This window comes from Gymnoscopelus braueri, assembly GCF_963280865.1.
Source record: "Gymnoscopelus braueri genome assembly, chromosome: 7".
Classification (NCBI taxonomy): domain Eukaryota; kingdom Metazoa; phylum Chordata; class Actinopteri; order Myctophiformes; family Myctophidae; genus Gymnoscopelus; species Gymnoscopelus braueri.
The window spans coordinates 16,322,414-16,345,616 of record NC_137608.1 but is presented as its reverse complement, the minus strand read 5'-3'; the positions used below and the strand labels follow the sequence as shown (position 1 = coordinate 16,345,616).

General features: G+C 42.9%; 1 protein-coding gene across 2 annotated transcripts in view; it reads right to left on the bottom strand.

Annotated features, from left to right (window-relative positions):
- Positions 1-22,971, bottom strand: part of LOC308088406 (junction-mediating and -regulatory protein-like) — a 30,591-nt gene extending 7,620 nt beyond the window's left edge. For both annotated transcript variants that reach the window (XM_080432852.1, XM_080432853.1), the window contains exons 1-3: positions 21,466-22,971; positions 11,208-11,381; positions 595-745 (exon numbers count right to left, since the gene is read on the bottom strand). In XM_080432852.1, coding sequence (XP_080288978.1) covers positions 595-745; positions 11,208-11,381; positions 21,466-22,323 — 1,183 coding nt within the window. In that variant the 5' untranslated portion in view covers positions 22,324-22,971. The remainder of the gene's footprint in view (positions 1-594; positions 746-11,207; positions 11,382-21,465) is intronic.
- Between the last annotated feature and the right edge of the window lie 232 nt (positions 22,972-23,203).

Below are 23,203 nucleotides of genomic sequence, written 5' to 3'. Positions count from 1 at the left end.
CTACCTCCCTGTGCTTGTCTTTGCAAACTCTTAATAAAGTATTCAATCAATCAATTCAAATTTACCACCCCCCCTACAAAGGTCCTCTTAATGTCACACGGCAGATGTAGGAGTCTCATCTCGTCTGATCCTTTCATACGTTATTTCTTATGTTTATCAGAAATCAGTAACACTTCATTAGCCATGCAGTTAACACTAGTTCATAGACACAATCAATACCAAACATTGCATTGTAGAGCAGCAGACAGCAGTTTTAGTAGGCCAGCATTGTAGAGTAACTAAATTATCAATACTTTGTCCTTGTTTTTCACATCTCACATCAGATCAATATCCTGCTGCAATATAGCGCTGCCAGTATGAATGTATGTATGTATGTGTGTGTGTGTGTGTGTGTGTGTGTGTGTGTGTGTGTGTGTGTGCGTGCGTGCGTGCGTGCGTGCGTGCGTGCGTGCGTGCGTGCGTGCGTGCGTGCGTACTTGCGTACTTGCGTGTGTTTCTGAATGAACTAAAGTATTGTGAATGGTCTTTGACATTTCTGAATTATGAATAGCACATCTTCAGACTTTTTAATAACTTCGCATAGTGACATCATACCTTTCTGTGCCTTGGCTGTGATCTCAAAGTATTTAACAGTGAACGCCTGGATGTTTAGCACCGCCTCCTGGGCCTTTTTCTGCCAGTCAGAATCCTCCTTTTTCAGAGATTCTATCCGCCTGGGCCCCAGGTAGTCATTCTCCATGGAGATCTGGAAAGACAGTAATGTGACGTGAGGTTGAGGATATTTTCTTTAATAGTTTAAAGTTTAAATCCCTATGTCAGTTTTATTGTCTCCGCCAGGCCGAAAGGCATGGCGAGAGTATGTTTTACCCCCTGTCCGTCCGTCCGTGTGTGTGTCCGTCCGTGTGTCCGTCTGTCTGCGAGCGGCTAATCTCCCGACACCGTTGGCCCGCTCGCTCAGAAACTGTGCACACACACTCCCTGGATGCCAATTCAGAACCTCTGCCCCAAATTTTTCACATAGCCCTGTTATAGCGCCACAAGGAGGCCGATTTGTGCGAAACCCATTTACTCCTACAGATTTTATCCAAACGTCATGCAAATCGGTACTGTACACAGTATCTCTATAGTCATGTGATCAACACAGATCTGTCCGATTTTCCATATTCCATCCTCATTATATACGTCTTCATCTTACGATTGTGTTCTAACTAAACACGTTTTTGCCAATCTCAGAGCAGACACTCTAAAATAATCAGTACATACTCGACACTGAGCAGGCCTTCGCTCGTGTGACGTCATCCATTGACTTCCAGAGTAAAATTACAGTTCTAAAAAAATTAATATTTCAAAAACTATAAAAAAGGGCAACTTAGTTGTCTTATAGATCTGCTACTTAGCTCATGTGGTTAAAGTTTAAATGAAGCACCTAGTTTAAAGTATGACTGGGCTAAAGTGAAAAATGTATTTTTTAATTGTTGAAAACCTTTGCCTATAATGACATGCCAAAATATTAGCAATTGCATTTCCCAGCAGAGTCAAAATGCACCACAATTATTAACTCTCTGGCGTCCACAATACACATTTTGTTTTAAAATACAAATTTATATCATTTTTTGTCAGGGCTGGTATGGTAGACTTTGATGGTTTAAACGTGATAAAGAAAACACTCTGGATGAATTTTCATACATTTTTATAAATAATATAGCTGGGTCGTCCATAGACAGTGTAAGACAAGAATGGGGGACTAAGCACACACAGATGACAGTTGTGATCATCCTCATGAGCAACTGATCCTGTGCTGTTTGTTTATAAATGGATGGGTGTGCACACACGTGTGTACACCCTCGTGTACGTTTGTATGCGCGTATTCAATCAATCAATCAATCAGAGGGAGGGAGAGGGAGAGAGATACAAGCTAAAGCAACAATAGCAGCAATAACAGTAAAAATCACACCCTGTGTGAAGTGGACGGTGTCTTGCTAGCTAATCACAATACTGAATGGAGTCAACCAATCATGTACAAAAGATAAATACATTTATTGAAACACTCTTTATGATGGACGAAACCATAACTTTAAAAAAACCAATTTATGGTTTTTTTTAAAGTTATGGTTTCTTATATAGGGCTATGCACATGTGTCACGTGACTTGATTGATTGATTGATTGAAATTTTTATTAGGCAAAAGAATGTAAAACAACACAGTTACATTTATAATGCTTTTGTCTAAAAGGTCCGGCCAAAAAAGTCCTTGCGGACTTGTTTCCGTTGGGGTCCTTGAGTTAATTTCATAGACATATATAGTAGCAACCAAACAGTTCAAAAATCAACATGAAAATACAGATAATACAGAAAAAGTACCACTATGTACAAAAAAAGCATTTAAAAATATATGTACAAAAAGAAAGGGGGGGGGGAAGCATGGAAAAATAAAAAATTATATACAAAAAAAGCATGAGGAAATACAAAAAGAGGAGGGGGGGGGGGTCGTCTGTCTACAGGGAAACTGGTACTAGCTCCTCTTTCGGCCTCCAGAAAGATGGGTTTTTAGGGCAGTTTTGAATGAGCCCAGCGACACTGGCCAATCACAGTCGGTGCAGGGTTAGGCGGGGTACTTTTTGGCCAATCACAGCGCAGGATAATTGTACAAATTTCCAAACCTCACTTATAGGGGCGGTTTCACCGCCCAAAAAATGTGAGATAATCACGGCAATAACAATAATACAAGTAGTAGCACATGCGCACGTGCGCACGCACACACGCGCACACACACACACACACACACACACACACACACACACACACACACACACGCACACACGCACACATGCACACATGCACACACACACACACACAGTCTGTCCAATGTCCGTCAGCATGACTAAGCAAACTACAGGGCTGTCCTCACACCTCATAATGATTCACAACAATCTGGTAGACTGATACTGTTGTACATCCAACAACATTTAGTAACAGACCTCTAGAGCAGTTTAATTTCAATGACCCCCATAACTCTCAGTTATAGAGACCTGTAAAAGGGTCTATTTAGAAACCCTTCATGGGAAAGTAACTACGCAACCAAAATCTCTACCAAAGTGTAATTTTGCTTTATAAGTGGTTAAAAGGTGACACTCGTTTTACAGTGTCTTATGGGACCCTCTGGGGGGTTAAAGTTCACATCACATAATCGGGGACGCTGACCTTTGGATGGACACGTCTGTATACAAGGTCTCCTTTCTCCTCACCTCCTTATCAACTAATCAAGGACCACTCCTAAACAAATAAAACTGCCTTCCTTTGCCATGCCCTAACTAGTCTCTGTGCACTAGAAAACCTTGTTTTTTTTCTCTTGTAATCTGGTTGTAACATTGAATCAACAACATAATCTGTTCTAAGAGAGTTGCGTGAATTAACTAGAAAAGTGCGCTCCTCTGAGCACAGATATCGTCCAGGCCGGGTTGCCTAGCTACCCCAGAGCTGTATCAGTTGGTAGGGTGCAGCTGTCAGGAGACAGGACACGATGTGGGGACATAGAGTTTGTACAAAAGATGGTACAACTGTTCTCGTTTGTGACGCGCACTATTGGGCCAACGTGAAAGCGGTTTGGAGGTGCACTCTAAACATTCCATTCCATATTGGGTATGATTGGATGTTGCGTTCATGATACACTGTACTGTGTATGTATTTTTTGTAAGAAATAGGCCCTGGCCGAAATGGAAATGACAGAGAAACCGTATGAAGTGTCAAAACCCTATTTGACAGTCATTGTCACATGACCATTTGTGCCCAATGTGTGTGTGTGTGTGTGTGTGTGTGTGTGTGTGTGTGTGTGTGTGTGTGTGTGTGTGTGTGTGTGGGGGGGGGTGGGGTGGGGTGGGGTGGGGGGTCTCATTTTGGCAACCCTCTCAAAAGGGTCTATTCTGACTTAAATGGCTACACCTTTGTACTTTTCCCAGTAGAAACCCTTCCCAGTATACTTCAATGGAATTTTCACCTGATGACATCATGCTTTGATTTCCATATACTTTATGGTTTTAGCCTGGATCTCCCATTTTAACCACATGAACCCTAGGCATCCCTATTCTGGGGATGTCTGAGGATGACAGAGATTCGGGATCTCAATGAGACTTCCTGGTAAAATAAAGGTCAAAATAAAAATGTCATAATAGGCGAACGTTTTGCAGAAAAAAAAGACACATTCACAGAAAATAGAAGATCTATCAGCTCAGAAGCTCGTTTTGACTATTAATTATTCATCTGGCCAGCAGGGAGCATCCGAGACTTAACTTCACTTCACAATAGAAAAAAAAACACAAGCAGACAAAGTTAAACAGTAACAGCATCCTTACGTGACCCCGACCCACGCTACCTCAACAGACCTCAGTTCACATTACACACAGCACCGATTCACTACTGTAACACGCACACACACACACACACACACACACAACCACACACACACACACACACACACACACACACACACACACACACACACACACACACACACACAAAAAGTACTCACACACACACACACACACACACACACACACACACACACACACACACACACACACAACCACACACACACACACACACACACACACACACACACACACACACACACACACACAACCACACACACACACACACACACACACACACACACACACACACACACACACACACACACGCACACACACACAACCACACACACACACACACACACACACACACACACACACACACACACACACACACACACACACACACACACACACACAAAAAGTACTCACATTCTTTACTTAAGTAAAAGTATCGATGCGGCAAAATAGAAGTACTCTGTTACAAGTCTGCTTGTGTGCTTGTGTCTGCTTGTGTTTTCTGGAATTCAAAATGTACTTGAGTGAAAGTACAAAAGTATTGGCATCAAAATGTACTTAAAGTACCAAAAGTAAAAGTACTCATTATGCAGAATGTCCCATTTCAAGTTTTCAAATGTATAAAAATCTTTTGAAAATAGCCGATCTACAAGTTCACAATGTGTCGCGATGCAACACATTATGAGCTTGTAGATCTGCTATTTTTAAATGGCCGAAATGTATGTAGGGCTGAAGTGGTTAATGTATGTTTTGTATATATATATATAATAACCACACACACACACGCACACACACACACACACACACACACACACACACACACACACACACACACACACACACACACACACACACACACACACACACACACACACACACACACACACACTCATGTGTGGCCAATAAGTTTTATTATCTTATATTAACTGTCCTTCTGGATGCTCCCTGAAAGTTAACATTTATGAAAGAAAATGAAAGTACAATCCGGGACTTATTTTACTGAGTTAAATGTTATTTCTCAGATATTTAGACGTGTCAGGTAAGACACCGGCTAGTTCTCAATGTCAATAAAGTTATTTATTGACATTACAACTACTTCATTGTAGTTCTACATAGTTGCAAGACATAAAACATAAACGACATAAAACAGCTTTAAAGATGGAGTGCCATGATATTTTTCAACCCTAAAACCTGATCTGAAGGTATTATTATTATGTAAGGATTTTTTTCAACAAAAAAAAAGTGTACAGTAAGTGTTAAAATGTTGTTTTTATGTAGACACACCCACCAGTGCATTAAGTATACCTGGTTCTCACCTTAGCACCTCCTCCACCACCTTAGCACCACCCACCTGTCCTAGTCCCTCCTCCTCCTCATGCCCACACCTGTTGTGTTATGATAATGAGGGGGAGGGTGTGGGCTTTGTGATGTCACTAAAGCGCTGTTTCTCTATTGGCACGTTTGACCCTCAAGGTTTCAGCCTCCAGGAAGAAACTCCAAATAGTCAGAGAAGACATAAAACACCATAAAAACACCACCGGGGGGCTTAATGAAGTTCTATCAACCTCATAGACACATGGAAAACAGAAAAAGTGCAAAAACATGGCACCACCTCTTTAAGTGTTTTTTATCCAGCAGGGGGCATCCATGCCTTGACTTCACAAAGGGAGAAAACACAACAAGCAAAGTTAAACAGTAACAGCATCTTAGATACCCTCAGGTTACCTCAACAGACCTCTGTTCACTGTACTACACAGCATTGCTTCACTATTGCTTCATACATGCACACGCACGCACGCACGCACCCACGCACGCACGCACGCACGCACGCACGCACGCACGCACGCACGCACGCACGCACGCACACACACACACACACACACACACACACACACACACACACACACACACACACACACACACACACACACACACACACACACACGCACGCACGCACGCACGCACAACTTTACTGACCAGACCAAAGGCCTGGGGAAATAAGGTCTTTCGCCTGCTTTTTAAAAGATGACCCAGTTGTAGTAGCAAATGTCAGGTACAGAAATGGGCCATAGTAACTAAATGCCCCTTCACCATATTTAGATGTTACTCCAGGTTTGTAAATCTGCCATTTTTCGGTGCGTGTAGGAGACCAGTGCCCGAGTGTGTTTAGCAATCAGTGACAGCTGGACAGCTGAACACTGTTTCCTTTACAATGCTGTGTGACGGCTGAATAATATTCACTGAATATTATGTTAACAGGAAGCCACTCCTCTGCAGTGGTGGAAAAAGTACTAAAAGCGTTTTACTTCAGTAAAAGTAACAATACTGCAATGTAGAAATACTCTGTTACAAGTAGAAGTCCAGAATTAAAAATGTACTTGAGTAAGGGTACAAAAGTATTGGTATCAAAATGTACTTAAAGTATCAAAAGTAAAAGTACTCATTGTGCAGAATGTCCCATTTCACAAGTTTCAAATGTATAAAATGTATGAAAATCATTTGAAAATAGCCGATCTACAAGCTTGTAGATCGGCTATTTTCAAATGGCCAAAATGTCTATACTGTAGGAGTGAAGTGGTTAATGTATGTTTTGTAATAATAATCAAAATCTACAAAGTAACTAGTAACTTTCAAATAATTGTAGGGAGTAAAAGAGATGTAGTGGAGTAGAAGTAAAAGTACCGAAAAGTGGAAATACTCCAGTAAAAATGCCTCAAATTTTTACTTAAGTACAGTACTTGAGTACATGTACTTAGTTACTTTACACCACTGCTCCTCTATGCTCATGCACGGGTCCATGGTGTGACGGATAGCCCTCTGGACTCAAGCTATACTTAAGATAAACAAGATTTTACCAGATATACTTGGATCCTTCAATTTGTGCAGAAGCTAGAAGCCATGCTATGTAACACTTGCTATGCATCCCTTGTCTATAATGCATTATAAGCTTACTTGTAAGGCATCATCTGCTTATAACACTGTGTAATTATAGGTATAAGCAATCATAATGTACTCATAATGCAATCATAACACATTATAAGGCCTCTTATAATAACTCATAAGGTCAAGTATCATAATTGCTGGACTTTTTTTCTATTGGCGAGGATCAACACACAGTTGTTTCTGCCAAAACCTTCAGAAATGTAATTACTTTACTTAAAGCACATAATGACCATTTATAGTGACTTATAATCCCACTATAATGCATTATAACAGTGATTATAATACATTATAAGATTATCATAATGTATTCAAACTATTATAATAAGTATTACCAAAACATTGTGATATTGTTGTCAATAACTAAAATCCTACAGCCTACAGATGGTTGTAGGTACAGTACACTGGAGATGCAGCTCTATTTGTTTAGTACAATACATATAAGTTATCTAATATTGATTGGTAAAAAAAAACAGTGCTGTGTTACTGTAGGTAATTGTACTGTATAAAGGTGAGAATGAAATGAACAGTCAGGGGAAATAATGGATCGATAAAACAACAACAAACTAGCAGGAAGGAGGAAATTGGGAGGAAGCCAAGAGCTAGAAAAGCTGCATGGTTACAAGCTTGCAAATAGAGGTTTCAAACCCCACCCCCTTCACAGAGTAAACATGAGGTTCCATGGTGTAATGGTTAGCACTCAGGACTCTGAATCCTGCGATCCGAGTTCAAATCTCGGTGGGACCTGTGGTTTTTCTGGTTGGCAAAAGTAAAGTGACTCACGTCATAGATCAAATCTGTCACAGCAAAGTTATAACAACAAAGTGTAATGGCAGTGCAACAGAATGTTGGTGGCAAAGAGTAAAAAGAGCTGACTGTCAACTTTGACCCACTAGCAGCAGACATCTGCTTTACTCTCTCCTGCTGTTCGAGTCTGTGAGTCTGACAGTGACACTATACACACACACACACACACACACACACACACACACAGTCAAGTCAGGATAAACCCACCTTAAATTCTCTGCTTCTCTGGCAAATATTCACATCACCATGAAAACAAACCATGGATGGAGGTTTGTATTTAATTCATAAAACAATCTCCAGGGACGATTTTCTGGTGAACTTTTCGAATCAGTCTGTGCTTTCGACCACAATACCATGCAACAATAACGTCACTTTGACCGAATTGAAGGCAACATAACAGGCACCGCGTGTTGTATTACCTCGAACAAGTTTCAAACGACCACAAGTTGATTTTCATACTGTACTGAAAAGAATAGAAAACAATGTCCGCACTGGAAGGTATTTAAAATCCAAAACAACTATGGTATGCTTTGCGCCTTTAACTGTACTTTTCCTCTCTACTACGTGCCTGCTCATCCTGGTCCCCATCAGTAAACCTATAGGCCCAGAGACACAGCATGACTTATTCATGTCTCTGTGAGACTGCAGGAAACAGGAGATCCACTAGGATCCATTCTGGCTCACAGTGTGTCACTCAACCTCGCATTGGTAAAACTAACACACAAAGGGATGAAGCCAAGCTGGTGCTACAAGGATGTGTGTGTGTGTGTGTGTGTGTGTGTGTGTGTGTGTGTGTGTGTGTGTGTGTGTGTGTGTGTGTGTGTGTGTGTGTGTGTGTGTGTGTGCACACACGCGCATGTCAGTATTACTGTATGTTGTGTCCACACACTTATTCCAGAGTGCACATGTCTTGCTGTACTGTGACGTAGAGATGTCTGTTATTGATGAGTCAATGAGCTAAATATAACACTGCTATCAGTCCTGCAATAGTTCAACAAACTCTGTTCACCCACCAGCCAGCCTCTCTTCCTCTCATGACGAATATCTCATTGTTCTCAGAGGGGTTGGACAGAAGAGCTACAGAAATTCACACAAATGTACATGTACACGTACGCGTACGCACACGCGCACGCACACGCACACGCACACGCACACGCACACGCACACAGGCAGAACCTATTTTAAGGGGCATGAGAACTTCCTCTGACCACCACTTGTATTTCCAGTATTTCCATGTTGGTGTGTTTTGTGTCCCACCTGCATGCTGACACAATAAAACATTAGGATGAATGCCTCATACTAGACCTGCTGTCTTCTCTTTCATTCATTATGTCCGCCAGGCAGAGATTTTGCAATCAGCCCTGTGTATTTGTGTGTGCTAATCTGCAAACTACTAGGCTGATCAGTGTCATATTTCTTAGCCACACTGCCAACCGGCCAAGGACCTCAATTCCAGAATATGTTAGTGTTTCAAAACGATCAACAACTACTATGTCATTTTTGTGAATAAATAATTGCAGTGCAATCGTCCCTCTAGGCTATGGGTTACACGTCCTAGAATTATGGACCGGAACTGGTCAATGTGTTGAATGTGGCGTCTAAAGCAGGACAGATATTGATTGGCTGTCAGCGTTTCATTCATTCATCAAATCACACTGTGATCACAACGATATCGTTTGCCACTATAGTTGTCATTATAGTTGTGGAGAATGCCTCCTGGCAGAGATCTGAAGCCATGTTTTCTGCCTTTATCCAAGTCAAACCATTATCAGTGGGTCTAATTTTTTAAGCAAGATATTGGAAACTCCTTGCTTTCACTATCCTGCTTTAGTAAATTGACGTAATCTGCTGTCTATTTAGCCCCGCTAACGGCTCTGAGGATGGAGATGATGGTCGTTTAGTTGGTTGTTCGGTCCATCCAACACTTTGGTCCCCAACAAGACTCAAAAACTGCTGGCCGGACCTATGCACCTAGGCTCAGTGTAGCCTGACAGCGTGTCGTGGGTTTGCGTGCCGATCCTGACGGCCTTCGCTGCATGTCACTCCCCATCTCTCTCTCCCCATTTCCTGTCAATAAAGGCATAAAAGCCCCAAAATAAATCTTTAAAAAAGAAAATACCGGCTGGATGTCCATATAATTTGCTGTACACTTCCATGCTCACTGGAGGATGAACCTTAACCATTTCAGAGACCGCATGACCGCAAAACCGCCATAAAAGAGCACAGAGACAAGTCTTCTATATCTTGGTATCAAAATGTACTTAAAGTACCAAAAGTAGAAAGTACCCATTATGTAGAATGTCCCATTTCACAATTTCAAATCTTTTGAAAATAGCCGATCTACAAGCTCACAATGCGTCGCATCGTGATGCATTGTGAGCTTGTAGATAGGGCTGAAGTGGGTAATGTATGTTTTGTAATAATAATCAAAATCTACAAAGTAACTAGTAACTAAAGTTTTTAAATAATTGTAGTGGAGTAAAAGTACAATATTGGAAATGTAGTGCAGTAGAAGTAAAAGTACCTAAAATTGTACTTAAGTACAGTACTTAAGCCCCTAGGACCAGGATGGCTGGTTGAAGCAAAGGTTGACAAGTGGCCAATGCTGGTACTGCATGTTTGGGCCCAAAACATGAACCACCAAAACAGGCTCAATAATGGGCTTGACTCACGGGCTTGCGCGTGGAGGTAGTTTGTGACATAGACGCATAAAGTACACTAATGTGCCTGCTTATGGGCCCATGATATCTCTCACCGGAAGGTGAGAGATACTTCTGGCGCAAGTTTCATTGAAAACAGTGGGCGGGGATTTTCTGTGCCCTCCAGATATAACATAATTATCTCAATGTTCATCCCCTGATGCATGACTGACTGACATTCATGCTTCTTATAGACTACATCCTTTCAAATGCGTGTGTGTGTGTGTGTGTGTGTGTGTGTGTGTGTGTGTGTGTGCGTGCGTGCGTGCGTGCGTGCGTGCGTGCGTGCGTGCGTGCGTGCGTGCGTGCGTGTGTGAGCGTGCGTGCGCGCGCGCGTGTGTGTGCGTGCGTGCGTGCGTGTGTGTGTGAGTGTGTGTTACCTTGATCTGTTGTCTGCACAGCATGGCCAGTTCCCTCATGTCTCTGAATGGTTGCAGTAAAAACTGGTAGAGTTGTGTCGAAGCCTCCAGCAGGTCTAAATACGCTGCATCCTCCTCTTCATAAACCTCCAACAGCTCCACCATGCTTTCCATGGCACGGTGCTTCTCCAGCAGCTACAACACACACACACACACACGCGCGCTCGCGCACACACACACACAAATTTTAATTATTTTATTTCGATCTGCACAAAAAGCGCAATACATGATAGATCCAAACATTGATCAGAAGAAGGTTACATTATAAGGGCAAACCAGATACAACTGCTGCACATGCTTAACACACAGAGGAGGCACACACACACACACACACACACACACACACACACACACACACACACACACACACACACACACTATTAGTTCGATTAGTTGCATCCCTAGTCACATATCACATTTCCCAGTCTGACATGTAACAAACATAAAAGACGGCCAAATGTCTGCACAGCTCTAGCTAGTCTGAGTACTGTGTACCCCTGGTCATGTGGACAGACCAAAGCCCTGTTTGAACCAGGTCATATTTAGGATTCCCTGCCTCTCTTCACTGCTCTAAGAAAAAAAGAAACGCCTAAAGAATCATGTTGTAAAAGAAAAGACCACAGACCGATGAGCTCATGTCTAAAAGCAACACCATATGCTGACGATTCCCAAGACAGCATACATAATGGGCAGTGTGCCATGTACTTTCCCTGTACACTCTTCTCTGACATGCACGCACGCACGCACGCACGCACGCACGCACGCACACACACACACACACACACACACACACACACACACACACACACACACACACACACACACACACACACACACACACACACACACACACACACACACACACACACACACACACACACACACACACACACACACACCGAATGGTTGGGGAAACTAGCACAAATCCTTTATGTGTGCGTGCACAGTACTGTAAGTCACAGAGAAGCATGTCTCTCCACAGCTGGGCTACTGCTGAAGAGAGAATCAATATCCTCACAGACTCACAGCACTGAGAACCCAAACAAACAGCCATTAAATGGCTCTTCAATGCAGTGGTTAGAACAGTGGGTCTGTGTGTGTAGCTAGCCAGCTATAATCTCCAGTCATTATTAAGTTGAGGGAAAAAACAATACTGGGGGTAAGTTTATCTTGTGGGTTTCTTCTCTGTCGCTAACCTGTTATCGCTATCTAACATTACGCTAAGCTGAATGATGATAGCTGACGTAGTTAGCCTATGCTAAGATAATATTAACCAACCAACAGTTGACCGGAAGAGTTTTGGCTTGTCTCCTAGCAACATGAATGGATTCAGAGGATGAAACCATACAGTCAGCATATAAACCAGTCGAGCCACAGGGTACTGCAGGAGGAGGAAGACATTTTTGAGCCAACTGTAAATCCTGCCTCCAGTGCCTGACGCTGATTGTAAAAAATTGGCCCAGATTATCCTGGGTTGGTTGGAGAGTGCTCAGCATGCAGGACTGATGGTTGAAGAGTTCTCAGTAGGACTGACAGCTTCGCTGTTTGATAGTTCTGCTCAGGAGGGTTGTTTTAATGGGTAGGACAAAAAACCACAGCTTCCTGTATCTGTCCCTATCTGTCTCATTCTCCCTTTCTCACAGTGGTGCATGCAAGCAAGACCTATGTGTGTGTGTGTGTGTGTGTGTGTGTGTGTGTGTGTGTGTGTGTGTGTGTGTGTGTGTGTGTGTGTGTGTGTGTGTGTGTGTGTGTGTGTGTGTGTGTGTGGTGGGGGGCATTCTCTGCCAAAAACAGAGCAGGGAAGGAAACGCCTTGGCAAGACGAGACCTCATATAAACATAGCACATTACAAAAGATAGACCTGGGCACTCTCTCACTCTCTAGACCGGGCAAATGCTCTATCTGCCTCTCGCCCTCTCTCTCTCTCTCTCTCTCTCTCTCTCTCTCTCTCTCTCTCTCTCTCATATACACACACCTTCTCTGTCTCACGCTCATGCAGACTTTCTCTCTCTCCCTCCCTCCCTATCTCTCTATCACATGCTCTAATTCTTGCAAAAGTGCATACACGCACATCGCACGTGCGCACAAGCACGCACACGCACGCACGCACGCACGCACGCACACACGCACACACGCACACACACACGCACACACACACTATGTCTCTCTCTTTCGCTCTGTCTTTGTCTTGCTCTTTTTCCATTCAATTCAATTCAATTCATGTGCTGTCTACGTTTGTGTGTGTGGTTTACTGCCACCTTTAGGCCTTGTATGTATCTGGTATGTAGGTAAGTATCTTAGACAAATTGGTAATGTTCAACACCTGGTCAGGCTCACCAGGTGAGTTAACTCATTCACTGCCAGTTTGCCCACTGCCAGCAATTGTCGTATTTTTTACCTCTCAACTGGTCACAGAAAATGTATATTCATTATGATCGCTTGTCCGTTTGTAAACACACGTGCGTCGGCCAGAGAAAAAATATTCCAGCTGCGACGGCCCCCTTGCCTTCTAACAGCATGTGAATATACCATCTCTTGCCAAAAATGCACGCTTTTTTTACCTTTTCAACTGGTCACAGAAAATGTATATCCATTATGATCGCTTGTCCGACCGTTTGTAATCAGTATGCGTCGCCCATGTCATAAGTCATCCATGTTTGAGGCATTTTGTTCAAAACGAGCCACTGCTGCAAACTTTACATGGCAATCTTAGCCAATCAGGATGCTTTGCAAAAATCTGCCTCCTGGTGATGCTATAAAAGGCAGATGTGAAAAATGCAGGGCAGAGGTTTTTCCTTGGCCTCAGAGGTTTTTCCTTGGCCTCTAGGGAGTGTGCGTGCAAAATGTCACGCCGATAGGTGCAATTATAGGTAAGAACGTGAATCGGCCAGTTATAGCACCACCATGAGGCTGATTTTAAAGATTTAGGGTGGCATTTCTTCCTTGGCCTAGTGGAAATGTGTTTCACGTTTCACGGCAATCGCACGCTGCGTTCATGATTTGCGTGATAAAAACAGGACAATGTGAAAAGGGTGGCGGACGGACGGACGGACGGGCGAGAACAAACAGGGAGCAAAATAGTATTTTTTGTGGTATCTTTTTAGCATTCATGTCTGACTGTACCTCGTGCTGTTTACATTTCTGACTAATAAAGTATTCAATCAATCAGTCAATTACCTTTGTTAAGATCTGTCCTAAAGTGTTTGTTTAAGTCGAATTCATTGAATGTAAGTAACTACAGCTACAACATGTGCTCATTTTGCTCATTTTCTTTTTTACTTTTATAATTAACAGTGACCACCAGTAAAGAGCTTAAACTAAAGCCACTGTCTAAGGAGCTTTATTGGGAGCACTTGTTAGCTGTCTGCTAAGCTATACTGACTCTACCTAATGTATTGTAAGGGCAAAACAATTCAATTGAATTCCGTGGAGATTTATTGGAATGGGACATTTGTACATTTTACAAAAACTGTATGAACAATTAAAAATGTCAACCGACAGAGATGTCACATTGCAACTGTGCAATCAAATATATTATGTAAAAAAAACTTTAAAACTAGCTAAGAAAAGATGCATATCAAATAATTGTGCTTTTGCGGTTTATCTCCATCTCTACCTTTCATTCCCTCTCTATCGCTCCCTCTTTCTCTATCTCCATCATTCTCTCTCTCTCTCTCTCTCTCTCACTGTCTCTCTCTCTCTCTCTCTGTATGTCTCAGATGAAGCCCTTGGCTCTATGGCTCTGTGCTACATTAACATTAATACTGCATCATTGATTAGTAGAAGAATATGAGATGTGGTGAATATCAATATAATGTGAGTTTATATTAAGAGCAGTTAATCAATCGTGGCCTCCATTGTGTGTGTGTGTGTGTGTGTGTGTGTGTGTGTGTGTGTGTGTGTGTGTGTGTGTGTGTGTGTGTGTGTGTGCGTGTGCGTGTGCGTGAGTGTGAGTGTAAACTGAGCTGTGCCTGCAGGTACTTCTGCAGTGCGTTTGTTCTGTGTTAAGGTGTTGATGTTGGGAATATTCAAACCTGCTGCAGGTCTCCAACTGAGGATGTTGCAATTATGTGGTTGATGCGCTATCCGGTCACCTGCTGGCACACTCCAGTCACTTAATGTTTTTGTTCTTTCAGGTACATCTAAAGTGCTGTGGTGTGACCGTGACATAGATAGGGCCTTTTAATAAATGATTCAAAACCTCATCCAGACCAATCATTCCTCCCAAATATCCCATCTGGCATTGGGACCTCAGGTGTCATCGATGTCAATGAGAGGGGGGATTAGAGATGACAGAGCCATAGACCAGTGGTTCTCAACCTGTAGGCCGGGGTCCACTGGTGGGCTGTGAGGATATTGCAAGTGGGCCCCCTAATAATTGGCAAAACACTAAGACTTTTTTGATAATATAACATTGATTCATGATCTGAAAATGCACGGGCCCACAAAAGTGTTCGTTTCCGTTGATGGGTGGGCCGCAAACACTTTTGAGATTTTCAAGTGGGCCCTGATGCAGAAAAGGTTGACATAGACTTAAACAGAGAGAGAATTACAAATCTGACTTTTCATCTGCTATTAACCACTTAAAGGGATAGTTCACCCCCCAAATAACTTTTTTTCTATTGATTACTCACCCCATGGAGCCTTGAATTCATGGATATTTATTAGTTTTTGTCGCATTCCTTCCTTTATTATTTGATTATAATAAATTTAGCCCTCCTACCGGAATCAATGGGGACACATTTATTATAATCAAATTATTGGCTTAGGAATGTGACAAAAACAAAAAAATATCTATGAATTCAAGGCTCCAGATGGTCAGTAATCAATAGAAAAAAAGTTATTTTGGGGGTGAACTACCCCTTTAAGACCATAAATGGTGATACAGTTGTAAGGTCCGTTGGGAACACACTGGGAACGTTTATTTTGTGCGATTAATTCACATTAATTTAAAATGTTGCCAGGAAGAAGAAGGAAGCATCTGGCGCAAACTCGGACAATTAACACATTCAATACGGGAACGCATACCGTGTCATTTTAGATTTTTTGCTATAACCATTATTTCATACTTTGGGGTATTCAAAAATAGCAGATATACATGCTCAAGTTCTGCGCAATGAGCTTGTAGATCTGCAATTTTTTGTGAAAAATCATGAACATTTGTGCAAATCTTTGAATATATATGTTTTTTAAAGCCAACATTTTCTACTCAAATCTTTGCTTCTGGGGGATTCTACAAATGTCTTCTAAATAAAAAACTGTCTTTTTGAAAAAACTTATGTTGCTATGACATCAATGGTTCTCAAAGTTTTTTCATGTCAAGGACCACCCAATGTGATTATGTATTTGTCTGCGGACCCCCTCATCTCAAAATATTTCATACAGAAGCAAAGATTTGAGTTAAAAAAGATTTGCACACATTTTCAAGATTCTTTCCCCCCAAAATAGCAGATCTACAAGCTCATAGCGTGCCACTTGGTGCCATGCTATGAGCTTGTATATCTGCTATTTTTGAATAGCCAGAGACATCTAAAATGACACAAGCTTTTTTTATTTATAGGGCGCAGGCAAATAACGTGACAAACATTTCGAAGTCAATACATCTTCACCAGGTCATGAGAAAATGTTGCCAGTTTGCAGAGTCATGATGGCATCCTGTCAGTCTGTCAGCCTTGCCAATACCTTCACTACCTCTGCTCTCCAATAAGGAGATGACTCGGCACATCATTTGGACAGATTCGGTGAGAAAAACTGCACATAAAAAGCACCTGGTCAGCATCCCCAATGTACACGGTCCACGGTTAAAAGTGCTTTGTGCAATGACAAATCACCCCTGAAATCTAAAGGAGGGGTGTTCTGATTTATATTATTCATTTTACTTTTATTTTAGTTATCATCAATGTTTTGTCATTTAATTAAAGTCCCAGAGGCAACTTTCTTTTTCTTAAAAGAAAAACTACAACATAAATTAGACTTTTCTTGGAATGCATATTTAAATGCTAATGATTTCATATCATCTCCCCGAAATGTCCCAAGGTTTCAGAAAATGTAATAAATGTCATTCAGTGTGTTTCTGTGTGTGCAGAGCGTATGTGTGTGTATTCGCCTCTGACCTATCTCAGCTGTGCAAGCAGCAGACACGCTGACACAACAATATTGCTGGCAGAATTGGTTCAAATTACAAATTCCTCTGAGGTAGTGGGATTAAGCAAGGTCTAAATGACTCTCACGTTTCATTGCTGATGTGCATCTCTCTATACCCACAACTAGTACTGTGTAGAACTATAACTCTGATACTTTAGACCCAGTAGACCTACACAGACACTTGCCATCTGCTTCGTGACTTATGTATAGTCTACTGTCTGAATGGATGTGGTGTCTACACCGAATTCACACCAGCAGCCGTATTCCACGTTCTGATAAAATAAAGCATTATGTTACTATGCATTGTCTGTGGCGAGGAGCGTCCGGCAGCCGCTGCCGAGGAGGCGGAGCCAGCAAAAAGTGGCGTGGTACCGTTGAGAAAAGTTCAGCTTTTAGGGTACAGTCACACATGCGCGACTGAAGTGGAGTAGCCGACACACGTCGAGACGTCAAACAGCCACACCGCCACCGGCACCAAAACTGACAGCTCCATCACTTCGCTTAGAATGGTAGTGAACTTTATGCAACTCTTACAGTCCAACCCGTTCTCACTCGCAAGGCGGCACATTTTGCTGCTCTGTCAGTATCCCTGAAACATCGAGTTTTGACATGACGGGACGCCATGGCGACATCGCATGTTGACACAACTATGCCTAAACCTAACCCTAACCCTAACCCTAACCTCTCAAAAATATACCTAGACCTAACCCTAACCCTAACCTCACAAAAACGTGCGGAGAGAGGAAAAAACAAAGGTGAGAGAGAAAACAAAATCATCATTTCTTTCTTCCTTTTTGCATGTTTGAAAAATGTTGAAAATGTTCCGGGGACACCAGGGTTAAGTGTCTGATTGTGATTGTGGACAAGAATGCATCATTAGTTAATGGACAAAGCTTTCCTGTCAACAGTGGGTAATTAGCTGGATGTCAAACACTGTCTGTGTCTTTCCCACTGTGGGAGTGAGAGTGATGGCCTCGCGCCACAGTATATCTCTGATCTGGTTTCTGCACCTCCTGCCCCCAGGGTACTTAGGTCATCTTCCCAAATGCTCCTTGCCATTCCCCCAACAAGCCTTAAAACTAAAGGTGACCGGGCCTTTTCTGTTATTGCCCCCACACTCTGGAACAATCTTCCACTGCACAGTCCAGCTCCACTATTGAAATGTTTAAATCCACCCTAAAACCCCACCTCTTCTCCATGGCCTTCAGCTCAGTCTGAGGGCAATTAACCTATGGCCATTGAATGTATTTTTTTTTTGTATTGCTTTTATGTACCAATAATTTGATGACCGGGTCATCGGTCAGTAGTAGACTCAGTTTACTCCGCTGGTCATCAAATTATTGGCTCAGGAATGCGACAAAAACAAAACAATCTCCATGAATTCAAGGCTTCATGGGGTGTGTGTAATTGATAGAAAATAAGTCATTTTTTGGGTGAACTACTCCTTTAAGGCTCCTTTATATTCCCATCACAAAACCCTTTCAAAAAGAAGTGTTGAAATGAAAGGGAGCTCACTGTTGCTTTTTTTTTAAATAAAAAAGGCTTAAATGTCCGAGCTGCTCCAGTGTCCTCTCCTTCTTTGCTGCTGTATGTCCCGTTCCTGTGGCGCACCAGACCTGCCTTGTTTTGGCTGAGGCGCGGTGGTATCCCTCGTCTATTCACTATTGCAGGGGTTTCAACAGGGGGTCCGGGACCCCTAGGCTAGGGGGTCCTCGGAGTTACTACAGGGGGCCGCCAAATCTTTGTGTGATAGGATCTTTTTTCTTTGCATTAACCACTTGAACCCTAGCATCCCTATTCTGATGAGAACTTTAGCTCACATTTCAGCAAAGAGGTTTGTTTGGTGTGGATGGAAAGAAGAACAGACCAAGTGCAGAGTGAAAGGTCAAGTTTACTAAGTGTTGACAGTTTAAGTGATTAAATGTCTGAAAATACACATTATATACAATATGTAGGGGGGGTCCCTGCTTCATCTTTCTCTCAGCTAGGGTGTCCTTGGCCTGAAAAGAACGTTGAAGACCCCTGCACTATTGCGTACCACAATAATATTTTAGTAGGCCTATGATCTGAGCTCTTCTCCTAACATAATGTCAATACAAAAGTTTGTCCTCCCTGGGATTTGAACCTGGGTGGGTCTCTCTCTCCCTTCTGTCAGAGACCACATTTCTACCACAGTGGGAGTCCCCACTTGAATTGAGCTTATTTAAGGCAGGGATTTTTGTCAACCAGTAGATATCCCACCCAACACCAGGGTCTAAATATCTCAATGGAAGAGTAAGGACACCACCTTCAACCACTGCAGCTAATGAATGCCTACATATAGACCAATTATTTGTTTACTAACATTGAGACTGGATGCACAGGTGATTGTTTCATGCAATCAATTCCTAACCTGTTGTTTTGGGGTGCGCTGGTTTCAGCACACCCCAACCCCCTCTTGGCTAGTGAGGCGTGTCCTAGCGAGACCTGATAGAATGGATTTCATTGCGCGCCTACTGGTTGCACGCATACTGGTTCTTATCAGTGTGACGTCGTCTGTTAAGGGGTCTATAATATTCTCTGCAATACAGCTTGCTTAAAATAACGTTCATTCAAATAAGTTCCGGTTTGCAGCTTTAAACCCAACAACTTTCAATGAATGAGCTTTTGTTTATTGTAACTTGTTACCCTATAGGTAACACAAAACAACCAGTCAACAAAGCTCTAGTCTGTTGTGTTGTATTCTATTATTTGTCTGACATCATTAAATGCCTTATAAACTATAGGAACCTGTTCAGCTACATTAGACCAAATTAAGCTTGCACTGCAGCCTCAATTTGGTCTAGTTCATTGGTCTTCAACCCCTAGGGGGTCCTCAAAGTAACTACAGGGGGTCAAGCTAATCTTTGTGTGATGGGGAATATAAACCGAAAATAGCAGATCTGCAGCGCACAACGCCTGCGTTGCAACTCTGCGAGGTGTTGTGAGCTTCTAGAGCTAATTTCTGAAAGTTGGTGTAGAGAGGAGGGAGACAAAGGTCAAGTTGACTAATATTGAGGGTTAAAAGGTTAACTGTCTGAAAATACACATGAATCCAACGAATTAAAGGTAGGGTAAGTGATATTTTTGGGTTAAAACAAAGAGTATTTTGTTGAAAGGTTAATGATAGTAATCATTGCTATAGAGTGTTTGTTCAGTAACAGGAGTCTCCCCGTCTCTCCAGCTCTTTAATAAACAGAAAATACATTTTCCGGTAGGTGTCAAAATCTCAGCCAATCCGGAGAAAGTACCAATTTTTAAGCTTCATTTTTATAGTGTTCCAGTTCCAAATTTGTCTGCTCATTTCTTAGTGTCATCACTTCCAATTTCACTTGTTTAATCTATATCCTGATTGAGTTCTCCATCCTGATAAAATTGGAAATGAAACTGAAACTGAAACGAAAATGCATTTCTGTTTTATAAAGAGCTGGAGAGACAAGGACACTCCTTTTACTGAACAAACACTCTATAGCAATGAGTACTATCAGAATATAGAGCTATTTAACACTTATTTTAACCAAAGAAAATCACTTACCCTACCTTTAATTGAAAATATTATATGTAAACAAACAAACAAAAAACTTTAAATTGACACAACACTGATGATAGCATGTTTGATTGATTGATTAACAGTTTGCAAAAAGTACAATTGTACAGTTAGTTATACAATAATGCTAAAAGTGATTCCATTGTGGTCCAAGTTTATCAACCTAGCTATCTATGTCCCTGCTTCAGCTCTCTCTCAGGGGTCCTTGGCCTGAAAAACGTTGAAGACCCCTGGTCTATTATTATTAGAAGGGCAATGCAGGGCCCAGACAGCTGGCGTAGCGGTCCGGGTACTAGGCAGCCTAGCCACACAGTGTGTCACGGGTTCGAGTCCCGATCCGAACGACCTTTGCTGCTGTCACTCCCCATCTCTATCTCCCCACTTCCTGTCAAACTACGGTGTACTATCAAATAAAGGCAGAAAAAGCTAAATATATATATATATATATTATTATTTTTTAAGTACGGCATTGCAGGATGCAGGCAGCCCAGGTGATGAAGCAGCCCTTACCTCATGCAGGTGTTTCTTCGCACGACCCAGGGCCTCCTCGTACCCAGACTGCCTCAGCTCACTCAGGCTCTCGTAGTACTCCTCGGGGTCCTCGTTCTCCGTGAACAGCACCTGGGACAGGATCTTCCAGCCGCAGGTGTCGAGGGCATGGCCCAGGTACAGCTGCAACTTGTAGCACAACTCGTCCATCTCGGTCTCGGACACCTCGGTGGAGCCGAACAGAACGGTCCACATGCCCCCGGACCCGGACCCGCCGCCGGGTTCCTCCGGGAAGACCGGCAGGCACGGCTCCAGGTCGGAGTTGACCGAGCAGAGTTGCAGGTGGACCGCCCGGAGGTCCTGGAAGGAGAAGAGTCCGGCCCAGCTGCAGTCCTCCCTGGACAGCCTGTCTGCCTCCTCCAGGTCCAGGGTGTCGATTGAAAGCGAGTCGTCTTTGAGCGGCTCCAAAACCTCCATATCGGGGCTGACAGGGGATGCTGATCCGGCCGGAGATTTGGCAGCAGGGCTCGCTGGGGTTGTCTTTGAGGGAGATTTGGGGGCTTTAGGGCTGACGCCTCTAACCGCGGCTCCCTTCCCACCAGGACTTCCCAGTAGTGCAGCTTTATCTCTGACGGGACTTGTTTTGGGCCATTTTGTTTTACCCTCCTCCTCCTCCTCCTGCTCCATCAACAACAACACTGAGTCTCTCCCCATGCTTCTCCTCTGCACGGTCCTGTTGTGACATGTAACGGCACACTTGCCCTCCACCTCGTTCCACGCCACGATGAACACGAACTTGTGCTTCTCCTTCTCCTCGAACGCGTTCGGCCGAACGGCCACCCAGCCCGACTCCAGATTATCCTCCATTGTGAAGGACATTTTATAATTTTAGCAGGACGAGATTGGTCTTGGTTGGTGGTGAGAGAGTGACCAAAACACAACAGTCTTGTGTGTTTGTATGCACCAAACCGATCTACGTCGACACGTCTTGTTATTATGGAGTTGGATGCACTGCGGTGCGTCTGCAGACTATCACAGCATCACAGTGTTTATCAACAATGTTGAAACGTTACCCGTGGGTTTCTCTCTCTCTCTCTCTCTCTCTCCGCCGACCAGCTCTCCCTCTCCTTCTCTTATTCTATTTAACGGTGTCGTTTCTCCATCTCCTGCACCACCTTGCTTTTTCCTCGGCTGTGCAGCCTGGCTGGCAATAATAAACCCAGCTAGCCTGTTCATGTGTTGTCCGACACAATGTCAAGATTAAACGGGCGTTTGTTATTGTTTACCACCAGGTCCAACCAAGTGAACCAACCACCTAACGGGGTTCCTTCTTCTGTCCCGTTATTATTATTATTCCCTCTCCGTCGGTCACAGCCTCCTCCTCCTTCTCGTAAACTGGAAGCTGCGTCTAAAAACGGCAAGCATCGTTTAAGGGCAGCGGCAGGCAGTATAACCGTCTAAATTAGGGCTGTGTTGCCTTTTCTCCAAAGCTCCGACCTTTTCAGACAAGAATTGCATTGCCCCCGATTCGTGTGTTTTCATCTTGGTTTGCGACGTAGGATACTGGTGGGGGATCTTGAGCGGGCCACGCAAGGACGTGCTGACGTCAGGCTGTAAACAGCGACTGGATTAGGCTATATGCTATGATGTGCTGCGCAATAAAATGCCTGCAATAAAACTTTAGGGTGATTTACACCAACGAACAGTGATAGAAGAAGTGTTTTACTTAAGTAAAAATATCAATACTGCTATGTAGATA